The 15,007-nt window shown below is 39.7% G+C and overlaps 1 protein-coding gene across 14 annotated transcripts in view; it reads left to right on the forward strand.

Annotated features, from left to right (window-relative positions):
* ACBD6 (acyl-CoA binding domain containing 6) overlaps positions 1–5,216 on the forward strand; it is a 207,755-nt gene extending 202,539 nt beyond the window's left edge. For 7 of the 14 annotated variants that reach the window (XM_077902077.1, XM_077902078.1, XM_077902073.1 and 4 more), the window contains one exon: positions 4,928–5,216. In XM_077902077.1, the coding sequence (XP_077758203.1) occupies positions 4,928–4,957 (30 nt within the window). In that variant the 3' untranslated portion in view covers positions 4,958–5,216. The remainder of the gene's footprint in view (positions 1–4,927) is intronic. The other 7 variants (XR_013382139.1, XR_013382140.1, XM_077902082.1 and 4 more) reach the window with 4 other exon arrangements.
* The last annotated feature ends 9,791 nt before the right edge of the window (positions 5,217–15,007 follow it).

The raw sequence follows: 15,007 nt of genomic DNA on the forward strand, positions 1-15,007 counted from the left end.
AACATATATTTTTTTTGTTATTTCTCACTCTCATAATCAACATCCCTCATCAGAGTGGTACCTTTGTTACAGTTGATGAACCGCCATACCATACAATTATTATTGTATCATACTATAATCACCCTAAGTCCAAAGTTTACAGTATGGTTCACTCTCGGAATTGTATATTCTGTAGAAAAGGAAAAATGACATGTACCCATCATTATAATTTCATCCAGAGTGTTTCCACTACCCTAAAAATCCACCACACTCTGCCTGTTTATCCCTCCCTCACCCCCAGACTCTAGCAACCACTGATCTTTTTACTATTTCCATAGTTTCGCTTCGCCTTTTCCAGAGTGTTCATATTGTTAGAATCATACAGTGGGTAACCTTTTCAGATTGACTTCTGTCTTTTGGTGTTGAGTATTATTACATTGCCTGGATGTACCATAGCTTATTTATCCATTCACCTACTGAAGGACATCTTGGTTGCTTCCAAGTTTTGGCAATTATGATTTAAGCTGCTATAAACATTCATGTGCAGAATTTTTTGAGTGGACATAACTTTTTAGCTCCTTTGTGTTGATATTAAGGAGCATGGTTGCTTAATCATATGGTACGGATATGGTTAGTTTTGTAAGAAACTGCCACGCTGTCTTCCAAATGGCTATGCCATTTTGTATTCCCACTAACAATGAGTGAGTTCCTGTTGCTCCACATTGTCACCGCATTTGGTGTTGCCAGTGTTCCACATTTTGGCCATTCTAATAGGTTTGTTCTTTTAATTTGCATTTCCCTGATGATATGATGTGGAATACCTTCTGCATAAGCTTATTTGCCGTATGTCATCTGTGGTGAGGTGTCAGTTAAGGTCTTTAGCCCAATTTTTAATCCAGTTACTTGTTTTCTTATTGTTGAGCTTTAAGAGTTATTTCTATACATATTTTTTAAGATTTTACTTATTTATTTGAGGGGTGTTTAGGTGGCTCAGTCAGTTAAGTATCTGCCTTTGATTCAGGTCATGATCTTGGGGTCATGGGATTGAGCCCCACGTGGTGCTCTCTGCTCAGCGGGGAGTCTGCTTCTCTCTCTTCCTCTGCTCCTCTCCCCTGGCTCATTGTCTCTCTCTCTCTCTCTCTCACTCTCTCAAATAAATAAATTAATTAATTAATTAATTAATAATTGATCAATCTATCTTTAAAAAACTAGATGTGGGGCTTTATCCCAGGACCCCAAGACCATAACCTGAGCTGAAGGCAGACACTTAATTGATAGAGCCACCCAGGCGCCCCAGGAGTTATTTGTATATTTTAGATAATAGTCCTTTATAAGATGTGTCTTTTGCCAATATTTTCTTCGAGTCTGTGGCTTGTCTTCTCATTCCTTGACCATTGTCTTTTGCAGAGCAGAGGTTTTTCTATTTTAATAAAGTCTCAGCTTATCAACTATTCCTTTCATGGATTGTGCCTTTGGTGTCATGTCAAACATGTCATATCTAAAAGTCATTGCATACCTAAGGTCACCTCAATTTTCTCCTATGTTATCTTCTATGAGTTTTATATTTTCTATCACTATAGTATCCCCAATATTTATCATATTTCAAACCAAGATTATTTCTCCCCCTCCATAATTTTCTTCTTCTGTTCCCTTCCTACTCTTCCTTCCTATGGTTCCTTATTTTAGAGATAATGTCACCAACATCTATGTCATCTCCAAGATTGAAAACATAGGTATCATCTTTGGTTCTTGTAGTTCTTTTGCTCAATATTATTTTTAAAAAAGAGAGAGAGTAGGGGGAGAGCAGAGGGAGAGAAAGAATCTTAAGTAGATTCCACGCCCAGCACAGAGCCTAACATAGGGCTTGATCTTACCTCTCTGAGATCATGACCTGACTTGAAATTAAGACTCAGAGGCTTAGCCTACTAAGCCACCCAGGCATGCTTGCCCATTGTTCTTTTGGATTGATTTGTTAACGCTTGTTAGATATTAAGGGTATTAGCTCTTGTATGTGTTATATATGTAAATATGTTTCCCAGTTTACAATTTACCTTTATATATTGTATTTTGTGTGTGTGTGGTATAGCTATTTTAAATTTTTATGTGTTCAAATTTTTCAGTTTTAGGATTCTATGTATTCGGATTTATGAGTAATTTTCTTTATGGTATCTGGGTTTCATATCAAGTATAGAAAAACTCAGGCCATTTTATTCAGTAAACATTGTGATCACAAGTGGTGAGCCTGTGAGCTTTTCAAAAACCTCTAAAAATATTTGAAACCTGAAATAAAATATTTTTTGTTCCAAAAAACAAAAACAATCGCAACATATAAATAATTAAATAGGGCAGCCTCGGTGGCACAGCGGTTTAGCACTGCCTGTGGCCCGGGGTGGGTGTGATCCTGGGGACCTGGGATCGAGTACCACGTCAGGATTCCTGCATGGAGCCTGCTTCTCCCTCTGCCTGTGTCTCTGCCTCTCTCTCGCTCTCTCTGAATGAATGAATAAATAAATCTTTAAAAAAAATAAATATTTGTCTATAAATAGAACATTTCAGCTTCATTAATTATCACATTTAATGTTCACAAACATTTTTTAAAAACCCATCCAGTGCTTTGCTGTGTCCTATCCACATGAGTGTCAGTGGCTCTCTTATTCAGTCCCTTCTTTATATTCATGCTGACACTGGCTAATTTCAGTCCTCCTAAAATGGTCATGGTCTCCCAATTGGTCTACCTGCCACAAACTTCTAGGCAGTCCAAATCACTCTTTTTGGAATTATCATCCTAACACAGAGGCCAAATCATGCCCCCCCCCCTTATAAATGCAAACTTTAGTAGAGCACTCAAAGCCACACGTCTCAGCATGGCTTAGTAGGGCTCTCACAGCCCTGCATAGTTTGCCTCCAGTCTGCCTGCTCCACTTTTGACTGCCCCTATTGCTTCCCAGAGCCGGGCAGACAGTTCCCTCAGCACTCCTTGTACACTCCACGATGCCTTTCTGTCTCCACTTACCTGCAGATTTACTCTGTCCTTCAAAGCTCAGCTTACATACCACCTACTTGTGTTTTTCCTGATCCCTCAAGTTCTCCACCCACCCCACCCCACACTTCCGTGCAGGTATATGTGTATGTATGTGTGTGTGTGCCACAACAGTTATTCTTTTGTGTCAAGAGTGTCCAATTTACATATTAGTCTCCCAGCTGTTTAAGAAGTTCCACAGAGTAGGAATCTTATTGCATCCTTGATAGGTCTGGTATAGCATGTACTCAGTGAAATGTCCATTGAATCAAACTCCTTACTATACCCTTCTTTCTTTCCCTGTTTTTCTTTTTTTTTTTTTAACTTTTGTTGTTGCTATTATGTTACATCATACTATGAAAGTGTATATTTATAAAATGTATATGAAGAATTTAAAATGTAACTTGAAAAAAATGTACCCACCACCTAGCTTAAGAAATGGAACATTGTCAATATCTTTGAAACCCCCTGTGTGCACCTATCCAATCACATGGCCTTCCTCCCATCCTCTCTCCCTATGATTGAAACTATCGTAAATTTTATATTAATGATTTCCCTTACAGTTTCACTCCATATTTGCCTCCCTGAACAGTGATGTTTAGTTTGGTCTATTTTAAAATTTTTGTTTAAATGAAATCATACTGTACATATTCTTCTGATTTCTTGCCTTCAACGTCATGTTCTGGAGGTACACTCGTGTATAAAACTATAGTTCATTAGTTTTCAATGTTGTATGGTATTTTATTCATTACTCTGAATGGGCATGTGGGTTGTTTATCATTACAAATGGCGCTGCTACACACGTTCTTGCAAATATCCCCTAGAGAACATGCGCACACACATTTCCATGGAGTGTGCCAGTAGGAGTTGCATGGCTGGGCTGCAGGGCCCACACGTGTGTAGGTTTAACATGCAATGCTAAGCTGTTGTCCATAGTGACAGCACCAACGTGCACTTCCAGCCACCCGGAAGGGGCTTCCCTCATGCCAGCCTTCTTCAGGGCTTCCTCTTGTCTGTTCTTAATTTCCACCTACCTAGTGGGTATGAAATGGCATCTCCAAGTCTTCATTTTCATCTCCCTACCTACTAATGTGGTTGTTCATCTTTTCATATGTTGATTGCCGTTTCTGTTTCATCTTGTATGAAATGCCTGTTTTGCCTCTAGCCCAGTTGTTTCAGTGCATCTAAATTAATGGATCTTTGTTTCCTTGCTGATATGCGATGCCAGCATCGTCATAAATCAAGTTTCCATGTATGTGCAAAACGATAGATGGCTCTCCATCCTAGCCCTTCGGTCCGTGTGTCCTTCCTGGAGGCGATACATGCTATCTTCATAATACATTTCCATTTCTCTAGGTCCTTGTCACCTTTCTGTGCCTTGTGTGATTGGGGCCATTTGTTATTTTTTTAAACAAGTCAAAGTTCTGTAGCAGGATGGTCTGGTTACTAGGCCAGCTTTTTTTTTTTTTTTTTTCATTTACAAATATTAAAGTTTAGTCAGTTACCCCATTTAATCCCCCTTCAAAGACAAAACAAACTCTTTCCTTTTACATTTACAATATTTTTAGCCTTTTGGCGTAGCCTACAAACCTATCATTATTCTGATCAAAGTAAAATAGATAAACACTATTTTTGTTCTTTCCCTCATCCCATCCTTAAGAATAGTCTAAAAACCTCACAGTTTTAAAAAATGTGTTTGTTTGTTTGCTTCTGGGCAACCAAAAAAGGTAAATTTGATTTTCCTAACACTTGAAAATCCACTCTAATGGCCAAGTTCTTATCACAAGGCCCGATCACCCACTGGCCACTGTAACATTTCTCACTGTTCAAGATTCCCTATTGCTCAGCACTTGGCTTTCCTGGGGAGTACAGTTGTTTCTCTTTGTCTCACAGTAACCTTGTTTTCATATTTGTCCATTTTCCTGTCAGCTGCTGCCTGTGAGTTTTTGGACATTGTAGAGCTGCTGCTCCAGTCTGGCGCTGACCCCACTCTCCGAGACCAGGATGGCTGCCTGCCAGAAGAGGTGACAGGTTGCAAAGCTGTTTGTTTGGTGTTGCAGCAACACACGACTGGCAAGGCTTAATCAAAAGACTGGAAAACCACAGTCTGTAACAGCATAGAGCTTCAATAATGAAGGAAAACTGCAAAGATAATACTTCTTTTACCACCCATCTTTGGTATACATTGGCTAATAAAATCAGTTCTGAGGAACTGGGATTTTGAAGTCTCAGCAATTCATTCTCCCTGCATCCATTCCAGCAAGTACAGTTTTGGTGATGAACATGTGTACTGTGCATAATACAATTCAATTCTGCTGAGCGTGCGCTGAAATTTATCACTGTTCTAGAGGGTGGGGCAAGGAAGAGACACATCGTATTTCACAATATTAAACATGGCTGCTCTTAAAAAAAAAATACAGAAGCAAAATATGACTGACAGTGCTACACTGACAATTAGGGAAAGTTGCAGGAAATCCCAGTATGGTAGAGACCCAGTGATCTTCTGGTATATTACACAGCTGGTCTGAATAGGTGGCTAAGATGTCTTTTTTTTTTTTTTTAAAGATTTTATTTATTCATGACAGACACAGAGAGAGAGGCAGAGACATAGGCAGAGGGAGAAGCAGGCTCCCCACAAGGGGAGCCTGATGAGGGACTCGATCCCAGGACTCCAGGATCACAACCTGAGCCAAAGGCAGACCACTGAGCCACCCAGGCACCCCAATGTCTCTTTTTGGCAGACAGAATTGATCAGATAGAGAAGGAAGGAGGGGTGTTAAGAAAAAGCAAACAAAAGAGAAAGGGTAGAATTTTGTTATAAAAGGGATCTAGAAGTCAGAGGAATAACCAGGTTTACTGAAAACCTTGGGCATTTTAGAATAAGATTCAGCATCCTCACTGCAGGATCTAAGCACAGATTCCAGAAAATTCACTGGTGAGGTCAGGCTTCCTTAAACTCACCTTCACAAAACCAGGAGGTATTTCCCAAAGGCCCTTTTAATTGGCTCTAATGTCCCCTGTCGTATACTGTCTCTGGAAATGAGCTCAGGCCTGAGCTGGGAGGCTGCTTTGAAATGTGAAATAGCCCATAATGCTCCAGTGCTTCGCTATGATTGTAGTTGTTTCTGAATACCAGGAGAGCTTTTATTTTTTAATTAAAAACATAGACGAGTACACCACAATGTTTCTCTAAAGGACAGTCAAGTATGCCACTGTTGAAACTGGCTCCCTGTGTTTTCCCCCTTTAAGCCTCAGGAACTCCATCTGGGGAATTCTGTGACATTTCTCATTACATAAGGAAAGCAGATAGTTGTCATAGGAAGAGAAATGAAGTAAGAAATGATTTGAGATGCAAAGATGACTATTTAAAAGATAATTTTTCCACCGTGTCACTATTAAGAAAAGTAATAAACTTGCTTAGTGGAACCCTCAACAGTGGACACAATTTTCATTAGCTCCAACTAACCTGTCCTTCTGGAACAAGCTCTTTCAGAGCAGAAATGAGGCATATTAATGCTGCTGCTTATTTTGTGATTTTTCTAAGCTAATTTCTTACTTTCTGAGATGTAATCCAAAAGCATTCACCAAGACTGTTCATTCTTTAAATGGTTTCTTAATTATCTGTGGAAGTGATATGCATGTTAGTACATACTGAAACACTGCTGTAATTCTGGTAGAGTTTTCTATTCATTATCTGTTCTTTTCCCATAATCCTAGCCACACTGTAACCTGCTATTAAGCTATCCTCTCTCATGTTTCACATTCATTGTATTTTAACAAACATTAATTAGTTAGAGTAAAAGTGACCAAGGTGTTGCATGCAGCTTTCATTAATAGTACTTGGTGCATTTTTAGGACATTAGCAAATCAAAAAGTGTTTCATTCATTTCAGATTTACAGGGTAGTTATTGAAGCAGGAAGCTATCAGGAGCTCCTTTTTTCATTTCTCTTTTGTAATTTGACCTTAAAATTTCTTTAAAAAAAAAGATTTATTTATTTCAGAAAGAGAGTGTGCAGGAGGGCAGAAGGAGGAGAGAGAGAGAGAGTCTCAAGCAGACTCCCCACTGAGCACCAAGCCCAACTCAGTGCTCAGTATCATGACCCTGTGATCATGACCTGAGCCCAAACCAAGAATCAGACACTCAACTGACTGAGCCACCCAGGCGCCCCTGACCTTAAAACTTCTTATACAAGTTTTTTTAACCTGTTTTGGCACATCTAAAACTATATAGATTGTTTCTAAGCAAAGAATATAGCTTGTTTTGTATTCATTTTATTTTAAAGGTTTCAAATTTACATTCAAAGCTGTCACTAATAACAGTCATCAAATTTATATTTTCAAGAGCTAAAATCATTTTCCAAAATCTATATTCTTTTGTCCCTGGTATTTGAATTTTCGAAAACCTTACTGTCATAACAATCTGTGGATCATCTCCCTATGGCTTACGGGAAAGATTTCATCCAGAAATGTTGAGAAAACTGGGTCTTGGTTATTGAATTATGTAGTGCATCACACTTCAGCCAGACCATGAGTTCCACTGGCAAAAGCTGCAGTAGTTCCCACCAAACAAAGAACACGAATTTACTGGAGCAGAAAGCAGCTAACTTTCCTAGATACATGGCAAACCATCTTCAAACCATCTTTTCATATAGTTTAACAGGATAAAACTAGCACATAATTTAGTTTAGCATAACTTTGGTTCCACTATGCATAATTTTTTTCCTGGACAGATTAATAATGTTCAAGCCAATTAATATTTTAAAATATTATAGAAAACCTTTTCCTGAAGGTTCACTTCTGGTCATGACACAAGTATTTCAAAATAATTGTTGGTGTGTTTGGGGTTTTTTTGGGGGGGGGAGGGAAGGGGGGTAACATTTACTGGAATTGGAATTCAATTTACTTCATCCTTGGTTCAAACTCTCTAATTATTTTTATTGTACATAGTATTTTAAAAATTAAGTCTCCACTGTGTTCTCAAGCCAGAAACTAGTTCAGTTGGAGTGGTCATAAAGTGGTAAATAACTAAAGATATTTGTCTGAGTTATGAGTAGTTACTTTTGGCTACTTTACCATTTGAATTTTCTAATCTGTTTATAGATTGCCTTTCTATTCTTACCTCATTCTCAATTCTCAAGAAGATAAATTTTCTTATCTTCAGGCCACATCTGTATGTCTACACATAAAAACATACCTAGCCCCATTTTTCTATGTTCCTAAAAACCATAACAGGAAGTTTGTTGCTTTTTTTCTCTTTTCTTGCCTGAAGATACTGTGATCAGTACAACACGAATGACTCTTTATTTTTTATTCATGACTGTCATTTACTTTGCTTTCTCCCAACTAATCTAAGAGGCCCTGATTGCCTTCACAGTAGTTTTGGTACACACTAGTGAAAAATGAGGGATAAAAAGAGAACCATGTAAATAATTATTAAAGAGGAGGCAGAGAAAAATATGTGAATCATTGTTATCTTCAGAACGCTTGTTGCTTGAGTCTGCTAAATCAGTGTTTTTAATTCTTGGGGAGTTCCAGATCACTTTGAAAAACCACAAACCTCTTCCCTAGAGTACGGTGTTGTGTATGGAATTTTGAAAAGTTCACAGGTCTCCTGAAGCTCATCTGTGGAATCTCCAGGGGTCTGTGGATCCCACTGAGAACCCTTTTCTTCTGACTTCTTGTTACAGTATATCAAGAATGAGAAATCTTTTGTTGATTGACCCTATTTTCATTAAGCGCTCCTACAAAGCGATAACGGGTTGTTGCCATGCCTATCTGAAAGAATGAGAGAAGCACTTTTTTTTTTTTTAAGCCACTGGCCAGACTTCAGTGGTATACATAGACTGCAGTTTTATCAGTGATCACCACATGGGGAAATTTTTAAAGAGACATTTGCCAAAAAGTTGGACTCTGACCTCTTTGACCGCTGGCTGAATGGAGGCTGCTACAGGACAGAAATGAGCCCACATGTTCAATTCTGAGTGACTAGTGATGTCTTTTCATATGCATTTAGCTTTTTTGACTTTTCAGAGTGCTTTCATGACATTATTTAATCTGTCAGCCCTCCATAGTAATCCTATCCAGTAGGCAGTACAGGTTTTAAGGCCATTTAAACAAGGGTGAATTGAAGATACAAACAGGTTACTTAAATTGCCCAAGATCACAAAGGAGTAATAGAGTCACAGGACCAAGTCTACTGAATCTCAGTCCTGTGTATTAAGACCACAAAACTCATGTAAAGTTTTAAAGCTCTTCCTCTATTCAGCCAACAGGTAATGTATTTTTTGAGTGTCTACTGAATGGCAGACACTACTAGGCCACTATCATCCCCTTTTCCCATTATCCTGGATATTTAGAATGACATGATGTTATCTTAAGATATTACATGAGTTATCTTAAAAAGTCTCATAGAAATTCATCAATTGGGCAGCCTGGTGGCTCAGCGGTTTAGCACTGCCTTCAGCCCAGGGCGAGGTTCTGGAGACCTGGGATCGAGTCCCACGTCAGGCTCCCTGCATGGAGCCTGCCTATTTCTGCCTCTCTCTCTCTCTCTCTCTCATCAGTGGAATAAATTCTGGGGCTGGTGGGTAGATCCTAGGCTACAAGATTAAGACTCTGGAACAAGGGAATAAAATCTGCCTCAAGTCAAGGCAAAGATTCCTTTCTGAGAAATGAAGTTACTCTGATATAGAAGAAAATCAAGATGCTAAAAATGCTTCCTATTCTCTCTGTGTGTGCGTCTCTCATGAATAAATAAATAAAATCTTAAAAAAAATTCATCAATTACTTATGAAAAACTATTTTTAACCTACCATAACTATGTTTCAAAGATGAAAGAAGTCAGCCACTGGCCACATATTGCTGTTTCATAAGCTAGTCAGGTAGAAGGATAACAACCATAGTATAATATCTGGAATTGAATCTATTGTATCTTTTTTTTTAATGTTTCAGCATTTTCCAACTAAAAGGTTGCTATAATCAAGTGAACCTTTCTATTAAATGGGTATTTCTTAGTTTCCTGCCAGTTTTAATTGCTGGGCTATGGGTTATTATTTCGTGTACAGTATCTCTGACGATTAATGAGCAAGGTGAATGATTATAGCCAAGCTGAGCTTGGGTTGCAGAAGGGGTTAGTGCCCAGGCTAATATGTGCTTCATTTGAACATGAAGACTTTCAAATGTTTATTTAACATTTAACAGTTGAAACATGAAAGCCTTCATCAAACTTGAAGTCCCCGCCCCGAATCCCCTTCTTAAATAAATGTTTATCACAGAATAGGTATGTAACCCACTAGCCACAATTTAGTAATAAAAATATTGAATTTAAATATTTGTTGAGTGAATCTCAAATCCCAATTCCTCAGGTATTTTGGATTAAATGTTTTAATGGTAGTTACCATATTGTATTTGATCTATTCTAAGGCACACTTTTTTTTGGTGAGTGATACATAAACTAATGTATCTTACAATAGATATACATCTTACCTTCAAGGACATAAAGGTAATTATACCTTTTTTTTAAATTATACCTTTTGTACAGGATCCTGTGCACAAGCATCTTAATGGAACCTCAGAATAATTGTAAAAGTAGGAAGAGTTGATATTTTCTGTTTTGCAAATGAGGGACTTGAAACTCAACTGTTAGGGAAATTGTCTGAGGTTATATAAATAGAAATACTAAGCATGCTCATCTTTTTATAGGCTTCATTATAGGTAAAGCATTATAATATACATGATCTTATTTTTTTTTCAGAATCAGGGTGATTATCCAAGTTTTGTGATACCAAGTCAAAAAGTTTTCCCTGTACCACATTATCAGGATAAGCTACAGTGGAAACAAAAGCAACCACACTCAAAGATATATTCATAATCAAGCCCCTTCATGGATTTTATATATACACACTGGATTTTGTCCTTATGACATAAAAAGCTTTCAGTGTAGTCTGTTGGAATCATGTGACTTGAAAATTATGATCATTATTGGAGATTTACCATAAGCATCTTTAGTTATTTTAGTAACCTTTCACAGTTCCCTCATCAGAGAGATTTTGGGTCAAAGTATAGTGATTATCAGACTGATGATAATAATCAGCTTCCTTGTTATACTCATCACCTGTTTATTATGCATCAAGAATGATCAGTTTTTCAAATATGCATTAATTGGCGTTACGCTAAAGGATTGAACAAGAAGAGCTATCTAACCTCATCTTTATTCAGTTATACTTGAAATATTCCTGTCATGCTCCTCCCTGGAAAGTAGAACTTAATGGTTTGTTCACCGGTAGTTATTGGGAGTTCATGGCTTTTTATTTACTATTTTTACTTTTATATATAAATTCTCCAATAAATAAATAAATAAATAAATAAATAAATAAATTCTCCCAAACTTTCTTTCCTGTGTTTTGTTTTATCACTTTTCTTGGCACAATTATAAATGTCATTATTTTACATTGGTTGCTCTCTCTTCTTTGGGGATTCATACACTGAAGTCACTTCTGAGGGTGAGTCCCTTCCTCCAGCAATAGGAAGCCTCCAGGCCCCCAAAGCTAGGTTGGGATGTTCATAAGGTGCGTGCTAGTTTATACGCAAGACAGAATCTTCCATTCCGATATTTTGGCTACGTGGTCTTAGAAGAAACGAACACGAGCTTGCTACCGAACACTGAGATTAAGAACCAGACGGGGTGACTGAGTGACGGGCACTGAGGGGGGCACTTGACCCGATGAGCACTGGGTGTTATGCTATATATTGGCAAATCAAACTCCAATAAAAAAATACAAAAAAAAAAAAAAAAAAAAAAGAACCAGATGGGAAGCATCCAAGGAGCTGCCCCTGGTGACATCATGTGCCTCGTGGTGATGCAGGGCCCGGTGGGGGCAGGCCCGGTTGAACTAGACCTCCTGCCCGCAGTGGCTGCGGGCCCGGCCTGGGCCTCGGCGGCAAATCCGCCCTCCACGCCGCAGCCGGGGTTTATCTGTCCTCTCACTCTGAGCAATCCTAGTTTCCATTTTAATATTTAGAAGGTAGGTTCCGTTGATGGACGCTCTGTGTAATAAAAAGCTCTCTGAGAGTACATGTGTGCACGCACACCCGGGGCCTCGCCAGGGCCCGCAGCTCTCACCGAGGAGGAGGGCCCCAAGCTTAGTCCCGGCTCCGTTTAGAGCACTTTAGCTCCGTTTGTGAGTTTGGAACCCTTCCAAAAAAAGAAGAGAAAGACATATATTATTGTTTATAAGCTGCTTTATTCTGCCAAACCTTAACTGCACAGACTTGTGGATTGCTGTTTAAATCCCTCAGTGCCTTTAACTACCGATAGAGAAAGTGGTTAATGCGCATTCTGAACGAAGCTTGGCATCCACTCCAGGAAATCACTTTAATTGTGAAGCATTAAATGTTAAAATGATTCTAAAAAAATAATAAAGCCAGCACACATATTGAGTATAAAAGTCCTGGCCCATCAGTAATATAGGTTCCTGGTTATCATATCCCTCTAGCCTGGGTGAGCTTAAGCCATGCAGTTGACAGGTGTGGAGAAAGTGACTTTCAATTCCCTAGGTCGCTATCTGCAGGCAGCCGCCCATGAGCTGGCTAGCAGGCAGGCGGTCTTCAAGGGCTCCACTTCAGAGGAGGGGAGGGAGCTGTCAACTTTATAGATGTTTGTTTTTCTGGAATAGTAAGCTAGTCCCAGGTGACTAAAATATGAGATTTAACCCCAAAGTCCTTGCCTGGGCTTTCCATGCTATGCTGAAGCCATCTGTTGAAACCTATTTACCATTTTAATGACCTTTAAAAAAAAAAAAAAAAAAAAGCCCTGCTTATTTCTAGCTCTAAGTGTGTGCCAACACCACTTTTTTGGGGTCTGCATTTTATCTTTCAGGAAGTAATTCCCAGCCTTCGCAAAATCCCCAAACCCCTCCCAGCCAACCAGAGATCCAGGTCCAGGATTGGCAAGCAAATGAGAGAAAGACAAACCTTTAAAAACAAAAAAAACTTTCCCTAGCTCTAGAGACAGCCCGACCTGTATCAGTCTTGAAAATTCTGACCAGTTTGGTGGTCTGCTGAACAACCTGAAGTACGAATAAGTCACATGGGAACCTTCTTTTAGGAACCCCCTTCATGAGAAGGAGAAACATAGATCCTGTCAGGAGTGTCCTGTGCCTTGTTCATTTAATTACAAAAGAACATACCAGTTAATAGCACACCAGCATCCAGGGTTTGTGCTCGACGGGGGAGCTGGCCAAAGGAAAAATCATCAAAGGAAAGGGTTCTAAAGGAAGATCCTGAAATCACATTGGACAAAATTGAGAGAAGAAAATGAACGCAAAAGTCATACAGGGATGAGTGTGACAAGCAAAAGCCCACACCCACTTCCTTTCAAAGGATGCCATGCACTGTCCTAGAGCAGGAGCGGATCACATGGGAGATTTTTATTTAATAGTTTGGATAGGTTATTTTTATTCCTTGTTTTAGAAATATAATTTAAAATATGTCCCTCTTCCTACTGACTAGTAGGGTTTTTTTTCTTCAGCAGCAGTGCCTACTGCCTACTTCCCTGAGGCAGCAACCACGAGCACAACCAAACAGGCACCCAGCCTGTTTGGCTCCTCACCGCTCCCTGCACAGTGGGCAGAGGACATTATGAAGAAAAGCACCAGGAGTTCCAAAGGATAAAACTGAAATGGCATTCTTCTAAGGAGGTGTGGCCAAGGGACCCCCACAATCTTCCTTTTAGGCTGGAAAGGACAGTTTTGAAACTATACCTCAGTTAGCAGATTTGAGGAAGTACGTTCAGATATGTTAAGGATCACCTCTCATGATTGTACTTCTAGTTTGGCAATCAGTTAAAATTTACCACACAGTGACTGATTAGCCTTTGATCTCTTATTATCCTTTTCTGATTTTAGCTGAGTAGAATCCTAGACCTAAGGAGAAAGAAAAGCAGTGAAAACAGTGAGTGTTGAGCCTTCATGTGTCCTCCTGAGCTTGTCTTATTCTTTCTAGCCAGTGATTTCTTCCCTATATTCTTCTTTAAGCAGTTATCTTTTTGAAAAGCCACTGTCAGAAAATCACACTCCACAAGAGCTAGTTTCTAGTGACCAAACCAAAAAAAAAAAAAAAAAAAAAGACTAGATCATCTGCTTCCTTTTTGAGCCAAGAACACGTTTCATAATTCCAAGAAGTTACTAGATTGCCGTTGTGGTGGAGGCCATGTATGCAGAGTACAAAGTGGAAATGGTCCAGTGATTGTCAGCCTGATATACTCAAAATGATTGCTGGCGTACAGAAAGCAAAGACTCAACGTAGACAGGCTGGTGATGAGGAGTTTGAGGATGGAAGACTAAGGACGTGGTGTGTAGGGCATTCACTAGCAGAATTCTCGGGCCCCGTTATTAGTGCCTCAGGAATACTCAGATGAGTAATTACATTTAGGAGCAGCAGAGACCTTCACAGCCACTTTGTGAATTTCTGTAACCACCACCCCTGGGACTGGGCTAGTGGAGGAAACACGTCCTCATGTACAGCACTCTTGCTTTCCTCCTCCAACCTCCGCTCCCGTGTGATGCTCCCTCTTCACCCGGCCTGGGTACCTTCTCAGGCTAACAAAGTATGTGTCACAGGAGCTGATTTAGCAAAGGACTGTAATTCCCTCTCCTGAGAACAGATTTGGATCTTCACTAAAAGACTTTTAAGCGCCCCAGGAATCTCACTGGGTGTCTGCCTGGGAGGCAGTGTCTTTCCCGTGTGACAGCATAGATGTGGGGCACGGCATGCGTCCAGGAGTTACACAGTCAGGACAACCTGGTGGCAGCTTTAGACTGAGGACTCAGGAGCCCAGAGCCCAGCGCCCGGCCCTTGTCCCTAAGCAAGTTATTCTTGTGGGCAGTGCTACACGCAAAATACGATGACAGAGGGCAGCCCAGGTGGCTCAGCAGTTCAGCACCGCCTTCAGCTCAGGGCATGATCCTGGAGACCCGGGATCAAGTCCCACATCGCGGGCTCCCTGCATG

This window comes from Canis aureus, chromosome 6 (assembly GCF_053574225.1).
Source record: "Canis aureus isolate CA01 chromosome 6, VMU_Caureus_v.1.0, whole genome shotgun sequence".
NCBI classification, from domain to species: Eukaryota; Metazoa; Chordata; class Mammalia; order Carnivora; family Canidae; genus Canis; species Canis aureus.